The 15,389-nt window shown below is 42.4% G+C and overlaps 1 protein-coding gene across 1 annotated transcript in view; it reads right to left on the bottom strand.

Annotated features, from left to right (window-relative positions):
* Positions 1-1,081: 1,081 nt before the first annotated feature.
* Positions 1,082-15,389, bottom strand: part of LOC126996302 (heparan sulfate 2-O-sulfotransferase pipe-like) — a 32,513-nt gene continuing 18,205 nt past the window's right edge. Inside the window, exons 2-9 of the mRNA XM_050856680.1 lie at positions 7,772-7,902; positions 6,991-7,112; positions 4,216-4,404; positions 3,804-3,883; positions 3,493-3,649; positions 2,523-2,638; positions 1,594-1,748; positions 1,082-1,293 (exon numbers count right to left, since the gene is read on the bottom strand). Of these exons, the coding sequence (XP_050712637.1) occupies positions 1,082-1,293; positions 1,594-1,748; positions 2,523-2,638; positions 3,493-3,649; positions 3,804-3,883; positions 4,216-4,404; positions 6,991-7,112; positions 7,772-7,902 (1,162 nt within the window). The remainder of the gene's footprint in view (positions 1,294-1,593; positions 1,749-2,522; positions 2,639-3,492; positions 3,650-3,803; positions 3,884-4,215; positions 4,405-6,990; positions 7,113-7,771; positions 7,903-15,389) is intronic.

Raw genomic sequence — 15,389 nt, forward strand, 5'->3', positions numbered from 1 at the left:
TTAGCTGAATGATCCTTGCACTCTCCTCTTTTGTAGCCAAGCCAAGCATCACAACTTGGTATTCCTGAAGTTAAGAAATGGAAAAGGCAAACAAAAATTATTAAATGAGTATGTGGTGGCATGAGCCAATCTTTACCATCAAAACATTATAGACAAAGCCAGCACTACAGATGTACATGGCTCACTAAACCAATGAACACATCATTTTTAAGGCACATGAGCTACACATCAGGGTCACCCATTAGGGAAAGTATACATATAGCTCACCGTTGCGAAACAAATAAATAAACAGATGACACACGAAGTACATAGATAATATTTAGCTTACATAAATATACATATAGGAGACAGACATACTTTTAAAGCATTTGAATACAACAACCTAGAGATATTCATGAAACTGACACAATGTGTATAAATACAATGAAATGTGCGAGAGAAATAAATGTTCCAACCCTATGGAATATGTACAAAAAGATGCAGAGATAAATGTTACGCCTAAATCAAGAGTCGTAATCGTCACTTAACAAGCTGGAATGTGTTTGTTCCCATGATAAAAATGGAGACTAAGTCCTATTACATAACAAGTACATATATAACAATAAAATGTACCTTAAACCTGCTAAGGCACAGTGACCTGATAAACAGTCTGGCATGCAGCATCCACGTGATGCTGCATGCCCTTCATAGCAACGCAGCTTGGTAACAACATGATGAGGTACAATCACATTTTGTTTGAGGTCAACCACAACCATATAACCAGTGCTGTATGGTAGTAATGCAGGTACCTCAAGTTTTATGATGATTGTTTGATGAAAACTGAGATTCATTGTTTGTGAAATTATAATATAAAAAGGTGAGGATACTGCATTATACTGTTGTCCTGGATAGGCATCTGCTCTTCTATAGATGACTGAGTGGCTGGGCTGAGGGGAACAGTAAGATCAAGGGGAAACTAAACAGGAAAACTTGCCAGAAAACAATAGATCCCCCTAACACAACAGGAGTGAGAAAATGCTCCCTGCTGTCACTGTCACTGATGCTTGCTTTGCCCAGAACACCATTTGTATCACTCTGTATATCACTGGAGACACTCCTGGCCAGCCCTGGACAGGCTCACTCCACTCCTGCTCTGGAAGCTTGAGTGCTGCGACTGCATGTACAGGCGTCTTCTGCAGAACTCATAAAACTCCATCTCCCTGGTGAAGTTTTTCCTCACTATATCCTTCACCTTCTCTGCAACCTGTGGCTTGTAAATGTTCCGGTTCACCTTGGAGAACTTCTGAACTTCATCTGAAAGTATTGAGAAAACACAATGACAACTAAATAAATACATAAGCTGTACTGGAATCCAAAATATTTTATTAGTTTTCAACCCTATTTACCTCTAACTGCATACTATCAGAAAAAAAGGGGCACTGTCAAAAAGAGCAAACCTAATTCAATATAAAACTACAGAATGGACCTTTTTCCTCAATATTTTAACTGTCTGCCCCCCCAGTTGTATACTATCTGAAGAGGGCAGTACGTACATGTCTCTTTATGATATGGCAGCCAAAGAAACAAAATAAAAACACAGCAATGCACACTCACTCCAGTACACCTCTTTTGCCCCTTTGAAGAACTTTGGTACATAGTGTTCCAGGACAGTGAGGGTCATGTTGATGTTCTCCAGCACCCCCACCACGGCATAGTTCCTCTCCACATTCTCCTTGGCCTTCTGCAGTGCGTACTGGGTGTTGAAGCCCCTGCAAGCCACACATCAGGGTAATAAATGCTTGGTGTGGTGATCAGGGGCTTGTGGAATGCATTTTAAGCTTGTGAGATGAGGGTTCGATGGTAAGGTGTGGTGTCAGGAGTTTAAAAGTCTAATTAAGGGCTGGATCTTTTTTTTTTTCCAGTGAGGTATTGTATCTCTCTGTAGCACCATATAACTAAAGATCTTTACTATTCTGCCCAATAGAAAAGCTAAACTAAATGATACTTATGTACAAATTATACAATCTCAGGTAGAGTTATATAATTGATTTTCTAACTGCACTGACTTGAATGGGTTTGTTATAAATCTGAAAAAAACCCACTGAATTCTATTAGTCAATGAATAATTATATCACAACCCTAGATGAACTTATCTATAGGATTATCACCCAGATTCTAAGTACACCCTCACTAGAGCTAGAATATATTAATGAATTCATCTTCCCTACCCTATGAAGCAAGGGGCTGGATCTTTGGCACACACACACACACACACACACACACACACACACAGTAAAAAATTGAGAAAAGGAAGATGGTTGAGAGACGAAGAAATATAGCTTCCCGCAAAGAAACATAGAGGTTTGGAACAGACTAAGTGAGGATGTAGTATCAGCGAAGAGTGTGCACAACTTTAAGGAAAAGCTGGACAAATAGCTACAGATATGGAGACGGGGCCACACGAGCATAAGCCCAGGCCCTGTAAAACTACGACTAGGTAAATACAACTAGGTAAATACACACACATGCAGGTCATTACGTACGTGCACTGTGGGTCTTGGCCACAGAAGAACTCAGTAAGCTGGGCGAAGTCTGGCCGTTCGCCCCCTTCATTGTACTGGCACTCCCGGTCCCCAGTCCGCACACACGTTTCATAGTCCTGTGTGAGGAGGTGGAGGCATGATGAGCAAGAGGCATAGATTCTTTTTTTTTTACAGTAGAGGAAACAGTTCAAGGGCAAAAAAAATAGGAAACTAATGAAAAAAAGCCCGCTATTCACTGCTCCTACAAAAGAGTCTAGAGGAGTGGCCGAAAGATAGGAGATATAGATGGAATGTAATAGGGAGTTGCTTACAGTCTGTCCTACATGTTAAGGGTAAATATAAGTGAGAAAGAAACTGAATGAATAACTGATGGGACAAAAGACAAGTATACAATAAGAAATTTGAAGAGGAGAAAAGAAGACCAAAGCAAAAAGTTAAAATGTCAAGGTTAAAGACAACTGATAAAGTACTAAATAAGGTCAACCACAAATGCATACACTGTAATGATAAAGCAAGTAAAAAAAATCCCTCAAAAAATATATGTAAAAAAAATAAAAGCAGGTAGTAAAAAGACATCAATGGCCCTTTCTTTGGTTATTTAGTGTTTCTTCCTACATCAATTAAAAAGAAAAAAAGGGAAAGAAAGACATAAATAGCCCTTTCTTTAATGCTCCTTCCAACCTATTCTTTATTTCCACTATATTTTATCTTATACCTGCAACAATAAACTATCAATCAATCAATCTTCCATTTAACTCCCTCCCTCCTTTCTACCTTAACCTTCAATCAATCAATCTTCCTATTAACTCCCTCCCTTGATCCTCCCTACTTTAAACTATCATTCACCTCCCTTGATCCTCCCTACTTTAAACTATCATTCAATCAATCTTCCTTTTAACTCCCTCCCTCCTTCCTACCTTAAACTATCCTATCAATCAATCTTCCTTTTAACTCGCTCCCTCCTTCCTACCTTTCTGAGCCAGGCGGGGGAGGGCAGCGGCAGCTCGGGGAAGGCCTGCTTGCGCTCCACGAAGTACCAGGGCGCGCGCACGTAGTAATACCACGAGATGACACGCTCCACCGGGTCCCTCACCATGTTGACGTAGATGGGCTGGGTTAATTTGAACCTGAGGGAGAGAAAAGGAGGGTTTAAATAGTTAGTAAGAGTAAGGAAAAACAGGAGGGGAAAGACATGATGGAGTGAAGGAAAGAAGAAAGGTATTGAAGAAGAATTGTTGGCATAGGCAGGAAGAGTGAAGGAAAAGGTGGCTGGTGACTCACGTGGTAAAGTTGATGTAGCAGACGTGTTTGACGTAGACTGAAGGCGGCCTGAAAACGTCCACGAGTTGAACCAGCCGTTTCTGGGGACATGAGACCATTATGTTGTTACTGCTACTGTCAATACTCTTCCTCCTCCTCCTCCTCCTACTACTACTACTGCTATTACTACTACTACTACTACTACTGCTATTACTACTACTACTACTACTACTGCTATTACTACTACTACTACTACTGCCACTATGAATAATTATAAAAAAAGCCACTTACAAAAATATATAAATGCATAAAAAAGAAATTTACAGAGCTAGTAATAATTGATTGATATATGGTGTACGACCTATTTATATTGTTGTAGAAAGGAAACCAAATAATTGACCTCTGCCACAAAGTAATTGACCCCGTCATTCACCTGTTCTCTGGGCGTCAACTTGATATTCTCGACTTTCTGCGGGCGATCCTTGTGGAAGGTGAAGCCGTTCTTGTAGGAGAGGGTTCGTAGGAGCTCCATGGTGCTCTGACTCCCCACCTTGGGTACCCTGTTGAACATCAGCGTCATCTTGTTGTGGTGGACGGTGTTGTTGAGGCTCATGGGGTCAAGCTGAAGAGAGGGAGAAGGGGAAGATGTGTTATGAAGCATTTTTAAACATATCAGCACCTCGGTTAGCTTGTCTGAAATGGCTCCTGTAGGCTGTAAGTAGCTGGGGATTTTATGGACAGTTTTATGATCCTGGCCTAAACTAACCTAACAAAACCCCGAACAGTTTCCATACGTCAGTCCTCAGGGAAATCATATATGCTTCCCTTCTCATGAGACTATCAATATAACTAAGTGAGGTCTCTGTTGATTCATGCCACAAGTTGTTAGCTGTCATATGTTTGAAAATGCTCTAAACTTAACCCTAACAAAACCCTAAACGATTACAATAGGTCGCAGTATGTGTGTGTGTGTGTGGAGGGGGTGGAGTGGGTAGCCGCGCAGTGGAGGGTAAACGGAAGTGTGGTTACGCGGGAGACAGGATATCATAGTAAGAGCGTACAATTTATGGGTACGCCTCAGGGCAAAGTGGGTACTGATGCGTAGGAGAGGGAGCGAGAGGAGTATATATACATACATGAAGAGTACTACAATGAGGGGGTTGCATGTGTGGATTCGTGTGTGAGTATGTGGGAGTTAGGGAAGAGAGGAGACAGAGGAGGAGCAGGAGGTGGAAGGAGAGGAGAGGAGGAAAATGTGAGAGAAAAGAAAGAGTGGGTAGAGGAGGAGGAAGTGAAAGAAGTGGAGGAAGAAGCGAGAGAAGAGGAAAAAGCAGGAGGTGAAAGGAGAGGAGAGGAGGAAAATGTGAGAGAAAAGAAAGAGTGGGTAGAGGAAGAAGTGGAGGAAGAAGCGAGAGAAGAGGAAAGAGTAGGAGGAAAGGAAAAAGAAACGGGAGGAGAGAACAAAATGGAAAGAGTTGAGGATTAAAGGGCACTGATAAAGGGAAGGGCAACTGTATGGGGTCTCGATCGGGGGTCATGGTAGAAGTGGAGATGAAGTAACGGATAAACTAGCATGTTCCCCGATGGTTAGTTTGAGCCCCTGGAGTCAGGTGGAGTCTTGTCCGGGCAGCAATATAGGCTTTAATCATTTAACTTCTTTGCTGCGAGGAATCTCTGGACTGATTTGTCAAGGCGTGTCAAGGCGTGGGAGACCGGAGAACTCGATACCTGAATAGACGCATGACCAACGTTGCCAGATTGTCGTACTCTGTCTCATATGTTTGCCGACTTCCGACCCAAAAACTGCCTCCTCGACCCCAATAACTGCATTCACATATAGTTATCGTAAAAATAGTTAATTATTGGTGTTTTGGGGGCAATGGCTATGGCTCAGAAACCGGTAAATACGAGGCTCTGGGTACGATAATCTGGCAACGGTGCGCATGACTCATACTGACGCACATTAAAAGCTGATATTGACTAAAAAGATAAGAGATTTCAATGCTGGATTAGGATATATGATAGAGATGAACAGTATTACTAATTATTGCCCTGTGGACCCCGCTCTATATAGTAAGTCCGATTCTAGGCACATACACGAGTAGAGATGAGTATTGGTACGCAGCTGACGGCGTAACATGAGCATCCCCCCGTCATGTGAGATACAGTTAGAAGTGAGTAGGTTGGTGACGTGTGACATGACTATATATCTTGCCAGCTGCCACTACACCGTAAAACATATGGAGGAGTTAACAGCAGCTTGAGGAGTGACCACAAAACGCATACTTATATTTTTTAGAGCGTTGACAGAGGGAAATGTAGATCTTGACACATGCAAAGAAACAGGTGGTGGTGAGGGAGTATTTTTAGGTGGAGAAGCAGAATACGTTGTGTGGTTTAGTAGATTTTTTATTTAGTTGTTAATCAGATGTAGTATTTTTTTGTTGGGCCATTGGATATGAAGTGTGTGATTGTTTGTGGATTTGAGTAGGTAAAAGCAGGGCAGGGCGAGGGAAAGAAGAGAAGCAAGGAAAAATAATTGTTAGTTTGAGCATATAACAAAGCAGGAAGGAGTGAAGAAGTTGTATTGGTATTAGGGTGGTAAATAAAATATCAATCAATCCATCTCTCTCTCTCTCTCTCTCTCTCTCTCTCTCTGTGTGTGTGTGTGTGTGTGTGTGTGTGTGTGTGTGTAGGTCGCATGGTCGCGCGTGACTGCCATGGCCGCTGACCTTGGCCGCGTGGACGCGGTCAGGCAGCAGTCAGATGTGTAATCACCGCTGACGACAAACGGAGCGTGAGTGAATGAGCTGATTGCTTCTTCCGCACTCTTTTTTGTACTAATCATCCGTGAGACTGTTTTGATGTTTTTTTTTTTTTCAGTAATGGAAGTAGGTCAAGGGCTTGTTTGTTTTCGATCACGTTTCTTTTTTTATTTTTTATTCGTATGTCTATTTTTGGTTTGATTTTTTTTACGGAGATTTTCATAATTGCAGCACGGTACCCCCTTAATAGTCCTTCTTAAATTCCTTCAGCTTATACATACAAACGAAGGTGTAAACTAAACAAACACACTCACGGAGACACAAACAAGTAAGAAAGCAAGGAAGTAAGCAAGTAAAGTAAGTAAAATAAACCACAAGAAAACACACTTGAGAAATCATAAAGGGTGCCCTACATACAAAAAATAAAACAGTAGGTCACTCACTTGTCTGAACTTTTCAAGGTCATACTGCTTGTACCGGCTGGAGGATCTGTGTCCCCCGTCCTTCCCTCTCTCCCGGATGCTGTGTCCCTCTGAGACTCCGCTGGTGTACGCCTCGGAGTGCCCTGCGGGGAGGTGGATGACACGAGTTCTTGTAGATTTTCGAAGCGTTATATAAAGTAGTAGTATATCAGTCGAGGGGTACTGTGACGTAGATGAGCACCGAGGCTACGCGCTGCTTTAGTGTATGCCTCAACTTTACCCTCAGTAGTGGTTGAAGAAGGGGTCAAAACAGTAGTAGTGGTAGTAGTGCTGTTGTTGTTGTTGGTGGTAGTAGTAGTAGTTGTAGTAGTAGTAGTAGTAGTAGTAGCAGTAGCAGTTAGTAGTAGTAGTAGTAGTAAGAGTAGAAGTAGTAACAACAGTAATAATAACAATGCCTATATGAAACTTTAAAAAATATATTCTCTTCCTGCCATTTTCTGTTTATATTAGCAAATTTTCCTTTTTTACTAGCCATTTCTTCTGCCCTTGGTCTCTCTCCCTTAGCATAAAAAAATCACTGAATAACAACAATAATAATAAACAAAAATAATGATAGAATAAAAACGGAAGGAGTTACGGTTTATCAGTGAGTATTTAATAAGCTACGTATTAGTGACAACAATCAACCAATCAACTCAAACGAAACTAAACCAAGCAATCAACCAATCAACTCATAAACAAAACTAACTAACCAATCAACCAATCACGTCACTGTAAACAAGCAATGGATTCGGATAGTCACCTTGTGGGAAGCCTGACGAGGGAGCGTCCAGCTGGTTGGTGTAGACGGCCAGCTGACTTTGCAGGTTGCTGGTGTGGAGGAAGAGCATACAGGTGGACGTGAGGCTCACCACCGCCAGCAGCTCGCTCACCCTGCAAGACAACACGTACACCTGTCACCACCTGCTGCTCCGGACACACTCACACCAACACCTGTGCTCATTAGGGTAGGTAGGGAAAGGTAGGGGTAGGTACGTTTCTCTTTGGTAGTGAAGGAAATACGTGCATGTGTGTTATTTATATTCTTCTTTTTCGTCTTCTTTTTGTCACCTGTTCATTAGGTAGGGAAAGGTAGGGGTGGGCACATTTCTCTTGCCATCTGAGTGAAATACGTGAATAAGAGTTTTGGTTGTTTTATTTTGCGTTTGATTTCACTCTTTAGAATAATCAGACAGACGCACGTTACGTATAAAGATGTGTAGTTCATTCAGTGTAGGTTTAATATCTTGCATAATTACCATCATTAATAGTATTCGAATGACTTTTAGGATAGGTAAGGTACGTAAGGTAAAGTTAGGGACAAATGATATAGCTGAACGTGGCCGTGGTAGCTACAAGATAGATAGTATTAAAAACTAACTACCATTTAAAAGTGAACGACGTTGTTAAAGAAATATATTCGCACTACCATAAGTAAAAAGGGGGAAAAAATAGCAGACGAGGAAGTAATATATAAAATTTAATAATGTGTTCCGTCCGCCCTCTCGAGACGGAACACAACAATGGCTATTCTCTTTAATCTTCCCGGGGAGTGACATTTCATCCGACCATCTGGTGCTGTAATTATTTCGCCGACACTCCCTTAATAACAGTGATGATGCGGGAGGGAAGGGACGGAAGTGTTAATCAGACGGGCGGCACGTGTGAAGGAGTTCCTTGGGCCACTGGTAGGGACAAAACGTTTTAATAAAGGGAGTGGTGTATGCAGATGAAGGGATGACTATGCTAAGTTACGCCCCCACCAACCTCTAATAATAATGAATGATAGAATAAATGCATAAAAAAAGGGTATGATACATGGATATATATAAGTAAATTGTAATGTATTTTATGGTAATGTATGCAGAAGATAAATATTCAATTCCTGGATATGTATTGAAAGTGTATGAGGGCCGCGAAACTGTCTAAAAATAATAAAGAAATAAACAAATAAATAATGACAGCAACAACAAAGCGAAGAAGAAAAAAAGAAGTAGAAGAAGAGGAAGAAGAAATAGAAGTAGAAGAAGAGGAAGAAGTAAAAGAAGAAATAGAAGAAAAATAAAATAAAAGGAAATATATCATCACACGAAGCAATGTAGTAATTTAAACCTTGCTAACAAACCTAACAAACCGTGCAGCCAACACTTAACTAGGCGCCATGGTCAGTCAGTCAGTCGGGGGTCCAATTAACCTTTCCTAAACCCTCTGTCCTTTCTGCCGCCCCTGCCACCGCCCTCGCCAAGGTCGTGTCCCCCGGTGATGGCTAGCGAAACAAACCATGAAGCCCTATATGACATTACGTAGGGAGGTATTCTCAGAAGCTTCCGCCTCACATCAACAATTTTCAAAGGCCCAAAAAGAGATCAATCGGGTTCTAATGAGTGTATTTTTTAGGGTCATGGTATAAAAGAAGGGTCAGTCTACCATCAGGGTCATGAAACTACCCATGGAGATACCCGGACATCTTACGAAAGCCTTGCCAAATGTGTGTACTTGAGGGTCGATATTTAACCCGGTAGCTGCGGGGATCATGTTTCTTAAAGGTCCCTCTAAGCGAGAATAATGAGAAAAAATCATCACTCACGCAAACCATTTCATAATATATGTCAACGCATTTGTGATCAGTTTATGCATCGTCTATTTTGGGGGGTTTATATCATGGAAAAAATTTGGCCCGTCGCTGGTACACGGTAAAGCCACAAATTTGGCCCGTCGCTGGTACACGGTTAAGAGTAAGTCCATGTTCTTAAACTATCTTGCTCCCATTACGATTATTTTCCAAGGCCACAGAGGATATTAACCGGTTTCCGTGGGGTGATTTTCCAGTCCAGGGTGCAAGAGTCGTGTGGAACTCTCACTAGGATCAGAAAACAGTCGATCCATGAAAAGCTCAGCAACTACAACGAGAGGCTTTTCAAACGGGCGAACTGAGGCGCTGACGGTATGAATACGATATCTCGCAAAGAGATAAACATTTCTCGTAATGTTGCTGCCACTCTCTCAAGAGTTGTTTTGCGTAGACTCAGCTTCTCATACAGCTTATCTTTTGGGTCCCACAAGTATCTATGCTGCCTCACTTCTTCTAGTAATGCCACCTCGGCCTCCCGGATCCAAATCTTATTGTCTGTATGCCATTAATTTTCTTGTTTTATTGGCGCCGACGTGTTGTACTCAGCCGCCAGTCGGCAATACAAGACAGACACGCTCAGCTGCAGAGAACTTGCCGCGAGTTCTCCCAGACCCAGACCCAGACCAAAAATGCTGCCGCGCCTGTATTGCCAGCCGCGAATTGCCAGGTGTAAAGCCGCCTTTAGACTCTGGCCGTGATCACATCCAGAGGAATACGACGGAAGCGCGTGACTTCATGATGCATGGCGCGTGGTGGAGGACACCTTGGAACACAAGTGGAGCAAAACGAACTTTGAAGTCCCCCTGCTACCCCTGCCCCTACCGGATGTTGAGTGCTCATGCTGGTGTATTGTAAGCACTTTCTAGCACTAACTGGTTTCTTGGTTTGCCTGTGGTCTGAGGTGTTTTGTTTTCCCCCAAGTTTCCCCTAAAGATAGTTCCCTGAGAGTTGGTTTTCTCTTTTTCCCGCTATATTGCTTTGCTTTCCCTACTATACAGATAACTTTCTCTCTCTCTCTCTCTCTCTCTCTCTCTCTCTCTCTCTCTCTCTCTCTCTCTCTCTCTACTGCTATTGCGTCAACTGTCTTATTTATTCCCATATCATAGCTTTTTACTTTTCTTTTGTTCTCGTTCTCATTATGCTCTCTCTCTCTCTCTTCTCCTACTACTATTACTTCAATTGTCTTATTTATTCCCGTATCATAGCTTTCTACTTCTATTTTGTTCTCTCTCTCTCTCTCTCTCTCTCTCTCTCTCTCTCTCTCTCTCTCTCTCTCTCTCTCTCTCTCTCTCAGTAGTAGCACGTCCCCTGTTACACTTCGCTGGGTGACGCTCCGTAACTTTAAACTGTCTCCTCCTCTTCCTCCTCCTTCCTTCTCCCCCATCCAGTCACAGTCACACAGTCTTGGTCGATCGCCGGTTCAGTTAATACCAGTTACTTTTCCACTCACGCGCGACCCCGAGGTGACTGCAACGTAACCTCCTGCTGGGTCATAAAAAGGAAAAAGAAAACACAGGTACAGGTCTTCCCTAACGACTATTTTTAGAAGTTCTTACAGCGTCAAAAAATTGTGGAACAGCTAAAGTGAGTGACGCTGCGAAATGATGAATGAAATTACTAAGTTCACGAATGACAAAAAATGGATTCTTCACAACAATACTACTTTTTTTTATGTTCATGGTATTTGTGACTAGGAATTTTGTTATAAGCTGGAATTTAGTATGGAAAAGCAGGTTCTAACATTACTAAAACCAAACTTAGATAAATTACGAAATAACGATGTACAAGGATGACCTACACACACACACACACACACACACACACACACACACACAGAGAAAGCTCAAAGTAAACAAAATAATTATAGGTGGGAGTAAAAACAACCCGACAAATAGCGTAATTATACATAATGGCTCAATCAGGCAATTATCGTAGAATGCTGATACATATTTGTCGCACCGGAAGACACTGGCCCTAGGAAGACGTATTGGATTCCATTAAGAACGTGTCTCATGCAATTATCTCAAAGGGCGGCGTGAAATAGTGGACTGCGGGCCGATGTATGCAGAGTAAAGAAAGCAATGTAGGTCAGTCAGCTGGTGGTTAGTAGTAGCTGTAGTAGTGGTAGTAGTAGTAGTAGTAGTAGTAGTAGTAGTAGTAGTAGTAGTAGTAGTAGTAGTAGGGGGAGGAGGAGTAGTGGTGGTGGTATAATAAGTAGGAGGACAAGAACAAGAACAAAAACAAGAGGAAGAAGAAGAAAGAGGAGAAGGAGGGAGAAGGAGATGAACTACAAGAACAACAATAACCACAACAATAAGCAATAAAAGTAGAGGTAGTAATAGTAGTAATGGTTCTAATGATGGCAGATGACGAAGACGAAGAGGAGGAAGTAAGTAGTAGTAGTAGTAGTAGTAGTAGGAACAGTAGTTGTAGTAGTAATTGTTGTAGTAGTACTGTAGTAGCTGCTTCATTAACACCATGGCGGAGACAGAAGGGTGATGGTCGAAACTCAATTAAGAAGAGAACGGACCAGCAGCAGCAGCAGCAGCAGATATTAGGCCTGGCCGCACGACTGAACGGTCTGTGTACGTGGGAACGAGTGTGGGTACTGACAACACTCCAACGGGACACAGTGACACACACACACACACACACACACACAAAAGGATGTCGAGGAGGAAGAGGAGGCTGCCGATGAGGAAGAGGAAGTACAAGCCAATGGATGAGAAAGGCAAAGAGAAACGTTTATTTGAGTTTTAGGGGGGAAAGAAACTATTGATTGGGGCGAGTATATAGACAGAAAGCAGAGAGGAAGGAGGAAAAGGAGGAAGACATAGAGAAGTTACATTTGATTAAGAGATACCAATGGATGAGAAAGACTAAGATAAAGGTATACTTGAGTTTTAAGAGACGAAAAAGATAAACTAGATATTGGGAGCGAGTGGAAAAACAGAAAACAGGGAGGAAGGAGGAAAAGGAGAAAGACATAAAGTTACATTTGATTAAGAGATACCAATGGATGAGAAAGACTAAGATAAAGGTATACTTGAGTTTTAAGAGACGAAAAAGATAAACTAGATATTGGGAGCGAGCGGAAAAACAGAAAACAGGGAGGAAGGAGGAAAAGGAGAAAGACATAGAGAAGTTACATTTGATTAAGAGATACCAATGGATGAGAAAGACAATGATAAAGGTATACTTGAGTTTTAAGAGACGAAAAAGATAAACTAGATATTGGGAGCGAGTGGAAAAACAGAAAACAGGGAGGAAGGAGGAAAAGGAGGAAGACATAGAGAAGTTACATTTGATTAAGAGATACCAATGGATGAGAAAGACTAAGATAAAGGTATACTTGAGTTTTAGAGACGAAAAAGATAAACTAGATATTGGGGGCGAGTGGAAAGACAGAAAACAGAGGAAGGACGAGAAAGAGAAAGGCATTATGAGAAAGTTACATTTGAGTCTAAACAACAAGATAAGGGAGGATTATAATAATGGAAGAATAGAAGGAAGGAGACAAGATGGCAAGGAAAACAAAGACAAAGAAGGGAGTACGTGAGAAATGTGGCGATGACCGACTGGGTGGGAGACTACAGTATGGGTGTGTGGGAGAGAGAAAACCGAAAGGAGGAGGATGAAGGAGATGAAGAAGAGGAAGATCAAGGAGTGAAAGCTTGTGGAATGATAAAGTACAGAGAAGATATATGAGAAGTAAGAGAGAGAAAAGTATACGTGAGTGATAACGATGAAAAAATAATAGGTTTGTGAGATAATGAGACCCAAAAGCAAGAGATGGAGAGTCAAATGGCATTACGTATTCTGAAATATTTTGGGACTCACACACCCGTCCACATTTGATATAAGACTTCCGTAGAGGTTGAGGGTATGCCCATGGGTAGTTTAATGAGCCTAGAGTGAGAGCTTGACAAGGCTTCTGCACCATGAATGTGAAAAGCACTCATGAGAACCCGACAATAATCCTCTTTGTGGCCTTCGAAGAGTTGCCGTGAGAGCCGAAAGCGTGTGAGCAGACAAAAGTATTATTAGATTTTGAGTAGACGAGCTTGCAGACCTATAACGCCTACGACCATGAGCTTGAAGACCAAACGCCATCCATGAACCAGACAGCAAAAAAGCGAGTCGGTGAAAATGAGGTTAATAATTATGTTCTATGGCTACATGTAAATCTTCTTGGGTAATGAGGGAACGCTGACACCCTCATTACGAAGCTGCCGTGTGGTTAGCGTGAACTAGTGGCCTTCCAGTCTCGGTAGAGCAGTGGGAAACGAGGAAAAGGAAATGGAGGTGGAGGAAGGGGATGGGGGAGAGGAAGAGAGGAGTTTGTGGGAGGAGAGAAACAGGACACACAACACACCATTACCAAGCACTTCCTTCTCTTTGGGTCACACACACACACACACACACACGAGAGAGAGAGAGAGAGAGAGAGAGAGAGAGAGAGAGAGAGGTCGTCTGTACACATTCTTTCCTTCCATACGCGCTGCTTAGTCATTCTCACTCTTTCTCCTCCTCCTCTTCCTCTTCCTCTTCTTCCCCTCTTTCTCCTGCAGCTGTCGAACGTTACCCACACTCCCTCCCTTCTACTGGACGTGAGAATAACACCACCGCAACACCACATCGCCACCCTCGGACGTTGCCCCTGTGTGATGCGTGGGCTGATCCATATTTCACCGTCGTCATTTTACGCTCTCAAACACGCCGATGGAAACTGCAGTGGCCGCCTTGACTTTGTAGCCTTGAAATCTAGCGTCTCCTTCACGACCTCCTCCTCCTGCTACTACTACTACTACTGTTATTGCTACTACTACCTCTTCTTTTTTCTTTTCCTGAGGCATTCTATTAATTTGTTTCAGCGGGGTGAGGGCAAAGGAAGAAACGCTATTCCTTCCCTTCTGTTATGTCTTGAACTACATTATCTTTAGATGGAACGAGCTGAAATTACTTGAAATCACGCCCCTTCCTTATCTCCTTACTTCTTACCTAATTCTCCCAACCACTTTACAGTTTCACAAATAGGTAATATTTTAACGAAGCTAACTCTTCTGCGTACGTGTGTAATGTAAGGTAAACTTGGAATCCCAGATATTGGAAAACTTTTACACACCACCACGCATTATGACAGCAACAGGAGAAGCGGATATCAGCAACAGCAGTCAAGCGCAACGGAGTATGACGCAAGCATTGTCATTCTGTCTATAACTCTTCCTAAGACGTACCTTCAATAACTTCCCATTACAGCAAGTCAACACACAACGAAACAACGCCTTATAACCTCTCCTAAGACGTCCCTTCATTAACTTCCCAATACAGCTAGTCAACGCACAACGAAATAACGCCTACAACCTCTAGGGACTGACGGTGTAATTAAATGCTATTCATAAATATTTCCGTCACTCTGAACTCTGGAATGAACCGGAGTATGGACCGACAAACAACCTGCTGCATTATAACACGAGTGACAGGGTATGGGTGTGGGGTGGGGGAGAGCCCTGACATGTCTTCCGCATAGTAAATAGATCACCCGCGGGGGAAGCGTATAAAGACCCAGCGGTACCCCATTAATACACACGACACGGAGGAGGAGGAGGAACAAAAGAAGAAGTTGGAGGAGGAGGAGGAAAAGAACAACAACATGGTAAAAAAGGGGAGAAAGAGGAAGATGAATTGAAGGAGGAGGAGCTGAAGGGGGAGAAAAGGGAAAATAAGAACAAGGTAGAGAAGGAAGAAT

Source organism: Eriocheir sinensis, chromosome 9 (genome assembly GCF_024679095.1).
Source record: "Eriocheir sinensis breed Jianghai 21 chromosome 9, ASM2467909v1, whole genome shotgun sequence".
Classification (NCBI taxonomy): Eukaryota; Metazoa; Arthropoda; class Malacostraca; order Decapoda; family Varunidae; genus Eriocheir; species Eriocheir sinensis.